Here is a 10,517-nt window from a genome sequence, read left to right as displayed (position 1 = left end):
TCAGTGGGAGGGGCATTGTGAGGGAAAGAAAGAAAAAATTATGTACTTTTTTATGCATGGGGTTGTCAGAAAAGTGGGTGACAGGGAAAGATAAAAATTTATGTACCTTTTAATGCATGCATAGGGTTGTCAGACAAGTGAGTGGCAAGTGGGAGGGGCACTGTGAGGGAAAGAGAAAAAAATGATGTACTTATAAGTATAATTATGCAGGGGTTGTCAAATAAGTAGGTGGCAACGTTCGAATAATTAATTTTGGGTAGATAAAATGGCTACACCCCAACTCCCAACGCTCAATCCCAGTAATTACAAAACATTGAAAACAGAAACGGAAAAGTGAAAACCCATTACAAACCAAACACCAAAAAATTGAAAAGGAAAACAATTCGTCTGCCTTCCCTTCTCTAATCCCTTCTTGAGCGTTGCCAGAAAATGAGAGTATTAGCCCAAAGGTTTTCGGGAATTTTTCGCGTTTTGGGCTCACAATCGCTGTTACATTCTTTAACCTCACAGAAAGAAGCCCCTTTTGCCTCCATAATTATGTCAGACTCCTGTTTCTCCATGAAACGGACTCTTCATGGGTCTTTTTTCCCCCTTTTTGGCCTACCATGCAAAGAGTATCAGTATCGTTGCTTGAATTGAGGTTCCGTGTCTTTGCATAGTTCGTCTTTTGTCTTGGCATTGGTGGAAGAATCTATAGTATTTCCACTTCCTCCAAGTGAATATTTTAACGTTCGCTACATCTCTCTAAAAAAGAAGTACTTAGGTTTCTCATCCGACCTTTTAATTTTTGATTTGTGAATCTTCAGTGAATTTGTTGAACTAAGTATATTAGAATTTTTTTTTTATTTACTACTAATTGTTGATTTTAGCAATATAAATGAAAATTTGTTTATGTGTGAAAATGTGTGGCTTCGAACATTATCTTTAAACTTGTATTTTGGAAAGGTATGAAAGTATGATAACTCATATGGAACAATTGTAATAAGATATCGAATATTTAAATTCTTTCATCACCTTTTTAACAAGTTTGATTGTGCCCCCACTAACTTAAAATGTTTGCATCTGCCACTGCCTACAAGTGAATCCCTTTCATCTTCCCATGTGTACCCATTTCATTTTATGTACCCTGTTTGAAGTAGCTTAAAAATTGGATAAAATTTTAAATCAAAATCAATACTTATTTTCATTACATTTGATCAGATTCACAATTTTTATCAATTTTTAAATTACACATTTCATTAACTTTTATCAAAATTTACTAAAATGTGATATTTAACTACTCTAAACATGAGCCTAGTAAGTAAAAGAAATGCCTGCACGAGTATGTGATAATTCTAGAAAACTTTATTATCTATACGTGGTTGAAGATGAATTAAAGTACATGCAAGTTAGGCAAGTACGATCAAATATTATAGCTCTCAACATCAAGCTTGATAACTCGGTTCAAGCACCAATCTTGCTACCTAAATAGGGTCGATAATGGGATTTAAAAACATGGTACACGTGTTAAATATTTGTTGAATAGTTTGGAAGGGGGGAGACACATGGTAGCACATATCATCTAATCATGTCCAATTCCCCTGTTTGAGTAGCTTTATCCACTCAAGCATACCGTTCTGGAAAAGAGAGCAAGCTCGTTTTGCGGGGCATTAGTTGAACTATAACTGATAAAACTATACCATCTTCTCTATCGAGACATGGTGGCACAATTGGGATGATATAAGCTTCTGATTCAATTGTTAATTAAAAACTTAGCTACGAGTCATTTAGTGACATTATAATAATTTATATGACTTTTGAATTTAACATTACATATATTTTAACATCATCATAATATAATTGCAATGATGTCTTCAGGTTTATTCATTTTTGCATTTATGTCAATTATTTTTCGTTGTAATTTTGTCATTAGTTATCAAAATAATGTGCAAAGAGAAAGTAAGAAGACTTTATTCACATTTTTAAATAAGCAAAATAAATAACATATATAAAAAATAGAAAAAATATTTTTCCCATGCTAACATAATATTCGGACAAAAATCATAGATATGATATACTAACTAATTGAAGCTTAATGAATGCAACGAAAAGATTAGGATATTTTCCCTATACTATGCTTGGTTTGGGCCTTGTTTCGAGAGTTCTTTACGAGATAGGTCAACGCTCTTATTCTGACATCATTCTTTTCTCCCAAAGTGAATTGAACATGAGATATCTAGCTCTAATACTAATTGAGGTAGGTATACGAGTTACAACTAATATTTTCATAGGTCGTAGTTAAAAGAAGATGTCAATCAAGTCCTTAAGAATTGAGGATCATGTCCGGGATACCACAAGCATTATTCATTTAAGCCTTTAGTTCAAAATGTCTGTAAAAGATAAGCACACAAGGAATGTTTTTGTCCCTTTTGAGACTCCACAAGTTTCTTAGTCATGGAAATTGAAATCAGTTCCTGATTTTTCCATAGTGTCCTTGTCCAAAGAATTTATGATTTAGAAGCCAGAAAATGCAAAGATGGAGAAAATAACAACATAATTTACATGAAAAACTCCCAAATAAAAAAAAAATAAAAAAAGGACTATCAGAGACAGAAATATTAGATTGTATGAAAATTTTATATAGACATAAGTAGAATCTCTCACACACCCCAATTCCCAAACACATCCCAAATATTATTATCAGGTAACTACAAATTTCTAATCAAAGTGGGATACTAAACAGTCTCATTAAAGTAGAAAACTAAAAACATTTTCAGTGTGAAATAGAAGAAGAAAATCTTGTTCTAATTGGACTATACCAAGTCAAAATCCCTACAATCATCACCTTGATTTTGAATTGTTGAATGATTTTTTATGTCTCGTCCCAATTGAATAATGTACCTTCATCTTGTTCCATGTTCACATCTCTTTAACCTTCTTCGTCACGCTACTTGAAAAACTTTAGTATACTTTTCTTTTACAACAACGATTCTCAAAATGGAATACTATCAATACTCCACTATAAAGAGTATAAACACTTAGAATCAAAATATTCTATGAACTTCAAATCAGTTCATCCCAAACAATCTTGCTGAAAATTTTGGTGCAACCCCCATATTTGGCTTTTTCGAAAGTTATCGACCATCGACATAAATTTCACTACATGTCCTGTATGAACGTCAAATCCATGACCGTATACAAATTTGTAGGCTCGCTAACAATAACACATCTTCTATTGTGATAAATTATTAGATAATGACAAATCATAAGAATGAACACACCCTTCTCCAAGAATATCCGTCTCTCATCAAGAAAATGGGGACACCGTTAATAACAAAAATGAACACACCCTTCTCCAAGAATACAACTTTTTCTTCTTTTTTTCTTTTTTTTTTGGAGAAACTGTAGTTAAAAAAGAAAAGGAAAAGTTTTGAATTTAAATGTAAAACTATTTTATCGAATAATATGGAGTTGAAAATAAATTTTGAAAAAACGAGGTCAAATAAGCAATCTATAGATTTTGTTTGTTTTAGTTTACTTTCTAATCTTTCATCTCCTATATTTTCTGAGCAAAAAGTTTTCATGTCTTTGTAAGAGTTCCGCCATTGTGGCCAAAATAAATAAATAAATAAAACAGGGGAAGGGGTGGGGGAGGAATGCCAATATTTTTTCCTGATTTTTTTGTAAATTTGATAAAAATTCATTAAATATATAACTAAAAAGTCGTCAATCCCATAAAATACATAATTCAAATTAATAGTTGACTTTGACTTCAATTAAAATTTTGATTTTAATCCATACCAAATAGTAACTTTATAAATTTTTGCCTTATCAGATGGCTAGATTCTTGTATCAAGGTAAGTAACCTCACAACTAAAAAATTATATCACGGATGACCTTCTTTAAGTGACCAGCAATCAAGTCATTATTTTAGACCCTGTTTGATTTTCATTTTTATCAAAATATAATTTTTTTCTCTTCTTTTTAACCACACATTTTTCATTAAAACAATATTACACGTAAGTCAAAAAAATCCTTATTTTTCATCAGTACATTCTCCTTTAATTTACTATTCTAAAATTCATTTTTACATAAAAATATATATCAAACACCCTCTTAATATGAAGTCGACTATATAATCTATTTTTGATGCTCCATTATGCTGATCCCCACCCCAATACAGAACCAGCTAGAAAATAAGTGATAATTCTAGAAAACTTTATCATACATATGACGGGGGAAACTCAAGTTGATCAAATAACAACAAAAAAATGTCAATATTTAGACTTCGTTACCTCAATCTCAATATTCAAGTATTTCCACGTTTTATACTATGAATTTCTTAGATCTCTTCTTTTAATATTCGGTAACACTTTAACTCCTGTTTGACAATCATTATTTAAAAATATATATATAATTTTAAATGGTGATTTTTAGAAAAATATATGACTAAAGCGTAAGGAATAATTTTTAAATTTACGTAAAGAATATTTTTTTATGTAAATTTGTCACTAAAAATAATAGGTAAAATAAAAGTTTAAAAATAATGACAGGAAGGCAGTTTCTCAAAAAAGTTGAATCAATTTTCTCCATTTCATAAGCTGGACAAGGGTTTTTTTTTTTTTTTTTTTTTTCCCTCCATAAATTGCCTGTCAGGAAATATCGCATGTGCAAATACATTTTAGAAGGTCCATTTAAAATATCTACGGGTCAAGACCGGTTCAGTTAAAAGCAAGCATTTCTTCTGTAAACCACACAACGTCACAAAAGGTCGACTAAATCATTGGCACACGTTATAACAAGAGTTTACGGTCGAAGCCTTAGACCATTGACCTTGATTCTTTACCTTCTCTTGTATCAATATAAAGCCTAGCAATTCTATCTTTCATCAACAACCCAATGGTACTTGACGAACGAAGAAAATGGATTCATCGTGCCTCATCGGCATAGCACACGATGAAAGTTGCTCGCAAAATCTATGCTTATCTACAATTTATTTGATATGGCCCTAGTTTCATTACAAAACATGCATTACGCTATAAAATCACAAATTAAATAAATTAAATTTTGTCATCGTACAAAATAGGCATAAAGATCATCATCATAGTGTCATAAGTAATTAATCAGTAGAATCTCATTTTATAATCTAATCTCATCTCACACAATAATCAATTCAGGACCCGTTTGACATAACTTTCTTTGTAAAAAAAAGCTTCCTCGGAGAGCTACCTTAATTTGTATTTGAAAACTATTACTAAAAGAGATTTATCTTGCGAAGAAGCTTTTAGTAAAAGTTACATTCGTTCAGCTTTTTCTGAAAGTTTTTCTAACTATAACAAAGACTTGTCATAAAATTAATCAGCCGAGTGCAAAAGCTCCTCCTGGCTTCTCAAAGCCATATCAAACATGCCCTTAAAATATTCAAAAACATTTAGTGCTTGTTTGGTAGGGATTTTGTTATTCGATTTTTAGACCGTTAAAAATAAAGTGAGTCCTACCTGTAAGAGAAGAATTCAAAAACAACGGCTAGAATAGTGAAATAACGGTCAAAAAATTGATAATAATTGGATTACAATCCCTACCAAACATGCTCATAATATGCAACTGTCTCGAAGTTACGAATGAAACTAATTGAAAAGGAAGAAGGCCAACGTTATAATCAGAACAACTAAATTAGGCTAAACACCTGGACCTATATGTGCTTAATCTAAAAAGTTTCAGATTCTTAGACCTGTTCATCATTAAACACAGAACTGGCCATCCTAATTATCTTGGTGTATAGCTGTCTGCACTGATCAGCCCACCAAAATATGCTTGCACAGTCCCAAACCCCAATAGAACTATAAATGATATTCGCTTCATTGCTCTGCGGGACGTCGATATGGCATGTACCTGTGGTCTTTTGCAGCATTTTTCCTTCTTTTTTTGTCAAGAAAAGACTCGAGTTTGCCAGTCCCCTAACAGATAATAGAAGTAAATTTATACGATAGGAACACTATAGTTAAGACAGAATTTATAAGCATATTGTGACAATTGCTACACCGTGTACCTTGAGTTCCTCATACTTTTGGATAAGCTTTTGCTTCCTAATATCAGCTGCAAGGCAGAAAGATAATGTATGATTTAATCAATGCTTGATTGGAATGTTTTCAGGTTATTTGTGTCTTCGTATCCTCTTCTTCCATTTTGCCATTTATTAATGTGTTTTGGATAATTTTTTGAGATTACAACAAGAATAGATAAATGATGGGAAAAAATAAGGAATGACGACTTATCAAGAAACTGAACGAAAACATAATCAACTGATGGAAGAGATAAAAATAGGACGGGGAACAGCAAGGAGAGTTACATTTTTTCAGATAATAAGGTCGTTTCCCTTTCTTAGCAGCTTCTCTCTCTTTCTTCTTGTGCTCAGCTATAATTTCCTTATTGGTATGCTTTGTTACTGCAGACTTCAATTCCCTACCCTGGCAAGTGAGAGAATTTAAAAGAACAGTGAACACGACAATCACATCTCTTATGAGGTGCCAGCACACATTAAGGAATATGAATCTATGCAGCAATAACAACAGCTTTGACTTGAGAAAGTGCATTCTTTTGGAACAAGACAAAATTTCAATACGGAATCTTGCACCATTGGTTCCAACAACCACGTTATCCCCAGCCTTTCATTAATTAGTTACATTTGATAGAAACTGTCCAATCTAAATCTTCTTCAAATCAAAATGTAGTCCTCATGGAAACATGACTCACGTCAAATTTTTGGGCACCTGTTGGAAGTCCGGAAACAAACGTAGCTCCATCAAGTTGGACATCCGAAGCCCACGTGACAATTTAATTTGGATGGTTTCTACTGCAAAAGACTGGTATTCAAATACAAGGAAAGATTGAGGACCAACTTAATCACTTTTAAAGATTAGGGAACAACTTGCTACAAGGGCAATAGGTTGGGGACCAATGGTACAATTTCCCAGTTGATAGATCAAAAGGGGAGTAAAACCCTGTATACAACCTATACACACACCTCTCAGAGTCTAAAGGAATCTAGCTGAAAATCCATTCATAGTAAAAGCACTTACAATCTGAACCATACGATCCTTGAGCTCATTTATGACTTCTGGGTCTTTTTCTTCTTTCATCTTTTTCTTTAGTGCCTATAGTTGCCAACCAGAGTAATCAATTTGGCTGAAATAAAAGCAGAATTATATAATTATTTAGAATATGGAAACGCTACCTCTTTCTCAGCAGGCAATTCATTCTTTTGGATAAAATCATATCTCTTCTTAAACCTGCACATCCAGAGCACACTTCATACAACAAAAACCAAGCTGTATCACAGATAAATGCTCAGAAAATCAGGTGGAAATCAGAAATTCTTCTTTTTCAAGCCAGCCAAGCTCACAGGCACTAATAGCATACTAAGCAACCAGACAACGGGCATAGCGTCCTTGTGCCTTTACCTTTGCCCATCAACTATTGTAAAGTGTTTGCTGGACTAAAATAACAATGAAGTGAGAGCAGAAGGAAAATAGCAAGAAAAATAAATGATTGCATTAGTTTAACCATCTACTCAGATAAGAATTTGCACTTTTTTCAGTATTTGAGGTAATACTGGAAGCAATGGCAAAGGGGTTCAATAGGTTGTCTTATTGCAACCCAACAAACCAATTTGAAGCTTCCACTTAGCTATTACTCTTACGTGATTAACAAAGGACGTAGGGACAACAAGTAGAGCATCAATGCTCCTTTTGATATGTGCACAAGGGCACCGAACGTTAGAACCATTAGAAGAAATATTTACTGCATGTTTTCTTCTTACTTTCTACTTTCTTCACAATTTCCAGACAAACAGGCAGTGTAAGAAAAGACAAGGTGTGCTTCATTGCTCCAGTTGACCATGGCACGTATATCAGGGACAATGCTCTGGAGGTTTGGACACTTACTAGAGTTCATTAATGCCATCCTTATATGAACCAGTGATGAAGCATAAGGCTCTACTAAGCCTTCGAAGGAACCTTATTAAGTAAATTGAAAGGAAAAAGGAAGCAAAGTTGATTTAAGAAGATTGGAGAAAAAGATTAACAAAAAATATACGAGATTTATTGATTAAGCTTTTAGTGCAAACTACCACTCTTTTCTAAGAGGCAACAACTTCGTTGATCTACGCCTTCTACTATCACGATCAAATACCGGCGAACCATCAAACATATAAGAATCATAATCATATCAATCAAAATCGTTCCATGTGTGCAGATGCACATATACAAATCCCACACATAGTCAAAGTAGGGGTGTCTGAGGAAAGGAAGCTTACCCCTCAACATCAAGTTTGCCACACAATGATTCAAAACGAGGATCACGTCCCACCTGAAATAGAGTGCAAAGCAATTTAAACCAGAACCACTTTTGCAAAGACGGGATAACAGAATACATAAAATGATAAAAGTAATTCTTGTTTTGCTATTTCATCTAAAGATGATTAGAATGTGCATCAAAGATAGTTGTTGTTCATAGCATACATACTGAATGGTTTCGCCAAAAAGAGAAAAGAAAACTTGCAAATCCACATCATACCCATTTAATACATAAGCTGAGGAATTCTATACGATGAGAAGATCTTGAGCAAGACCAAGTGACAGTGAACTATGAAAAAAACAGTAAATAAATGAAATACAACAAGAAACATAAGCAATATGCAACTAAAACTAATAACAGGGCCTAATGAGGTTGTGTGGTACAGTGCAAGGGTTCTCAAAAAAGTCACATAAACCAACCACTCTCACAATATTTCACTATTACAACTTTTACATCCTTAAATATCAGTAATATTGAATACAAATGTTTAGATGCGAGATTCTATCAATTGCATGGGAAAATCAAAAGAAAAGAAAATAAAACCCACTCTTTTAGGAACTTGGATGACTTCTCTGAATCTGCTGACCGGCTTCTTGCTGCTCATCTCCATAGGCCTTAACAATTACCATAACTAAAAATTAGCAAATAATATCACAAAATCATGAAAATAAAATATTCAAACGATCAAGAGAAGAAAATACCTGTTCTTATTTGCTCGACTGCTCTTTTTCTCTGCGTTGGACTTCCTGTACACCATCTCCGATCCATCAGACCGTGCTCTCAAGAGCTCTTCAAATGTCACATCAGCAAGCTCACGCTCAATCTCTTCCTCCTATTCAAACTAAATTTTAGTATGCTATAAGCATATGCTTTACCGGAAATATACGAAAGTATATCTAGGAATCATTAGAAAATCCAGAGTTTCTTAAAATGATATAAATCTTAGGTTGATTAATTTAAATAATTTGTTAAATAAAAGTATATCTAGGAATAATTAGAAAATACAGAGTTTATGCAGACTGTATATCCACTCTTCATTAGATAAAAAGAATGAAAATAAATTACTATTGTAGAAAATAAGTACACAGAACACCATCTTGGAAATGAAAATATATCAAAAAGAAATTTTAATAACTTGAATTTAATCTTCAGGAAGAAAATAAAGTAGTATTTCGTGCAATTACGTAAGGTAAACAAAAGAATCCCCATTCAATATATCTTAAACTCAATTGACTTCAGTTTCATATTATTAATTCAAAAGGTCATCAAGTTCCTTAGTTTGTCACTCGAGAGGGATCAGTTATTTTCAATTTAAATGTTACAAACTAGGTTCTGATCCTTCAAACTAGTGTGTACAGGTAGCATCCTTGACCAAGAGCATGTTGAGATTATCATTTCATGGCCGTTTTGAGAACAAATTAAATCATAATTTTATATTTCTCAATCTTTTTCCTTGCTACTATGGAACTAGTTGTGAAAAAACTGATCCACAATAGATTGATTCATTTTGCTCATTATTCTAGGATGTACTAGGAATATTGTTGTTTACTAGCAATTTCAGCTTCATGCAAATTAAGAGTAAAACAAAACAAACACACAAGATAAGCATGGAATTCATAAATTGAACATGGATTTGCAAGCAACCCGTACATGCACACAAATTTCCCATTTTTACTTTTGCATGCTCGCTTGTCCATATAGCTAATAGATAAAGGTTGAAATAACAAGATTTGAGCGCTGAAGGAATCGCAAGTTGAGATATAGACAGATTGTAGCCAAAATACATGCCTCTTCGGATGAAGATTCGTGGCTGTCCCCGTCATCGAATTTGATCTTATTCGAAGTAGCAACTGCAGACTCGGGTTTCTTCATTTCAATTCTTCAAATGGTGAACTCCAGACCCTGAAATTAGAATTGCAATTTTTTCTCAATCACACCTCGGCAAGGTGAAAAACTTAAAACAATTTTAAAGTGGTGCCCATGGTAGGGCTTCGTTAGGGTTTTCCAGAAAACTGATTCAAAATGGGTACCCACGAAACATAGGCCGAACCACCCTGGGTCTAGCGGGGGCAGTTGCCCCCTGTGAATTTTGGTCCTGGGTATTCCTCCCATTACACTAGAGGGACAGCAGTTTCTAAAGGCAAGGAGAGAGGGAGGAAAAAAAAAAAAAAAAAAAAGGAAAA

General features: G+C 33.5%; 1 protein-coding gene across 2 annotated transcripts; it reads right to left on the bottom strand.

Moving 5' to 3' along the window:
- Positions 1–5,506: 5,506 nt before the first annotated feature.
- On the bottom strand, positions 5,507–10,260 carry LOC111371793 (ribosomal RNA processing protein 36 homolog). 2 transcript variants are annotated; one of them, XM_022993951.1, is made up of 9 exons: positions 10,123–10,260; positions 9,036–9,166; positions 8,882–8,948; positions 8,294–8,346; positions 7,214–7,268; positions 7,059–7,133; positions 6,329–6,446; positions 6,029–6,075; positions 5,507–5,936 (listed from the first exon to the last, which is right to left on the bottom strand). In XM_022993951.1, the coding sequence occupies exons 1-9, from the start codon at positions 10,204–10,206 to the stop codon at positions 5,838–5,840; spliced, it is 729 nt and encodes a 242-aa protein (XP_022849719.1). In that variant the 5' UTR covers positions 10,207–10,260; the 3' UTR covers positions 5,507–5,837. The 2 variants fall into 2 exon arrangements, with proteins under 2 accessions (XP_022849719.1, XP_022849720.1); XM_022993952.1 differs by having other exon boundaries at positions 9,036–9,175; positions 10,123–10,252.
- Positions 10,261–10,517: the final 257 nt, after the last annotated feature.

Source organism: Olea europaea, chromosome 22, assembly GCF_002742605.1.
Source record: "Olea europaea var. sylvestris chromosome 22, O_europaea_v1, whole genome shotgun sequence".
Taxonomy (NCBI): domain Eukaryota; kingdom Viridiplantae; phylum Streptophyta; class Magnoliopsida; order Lamiales; family Oleaceae; genus Olea; species Olea europaea.
This window is presented reverse-complemented; position numbering and strand designations above follow the sequence as displayed.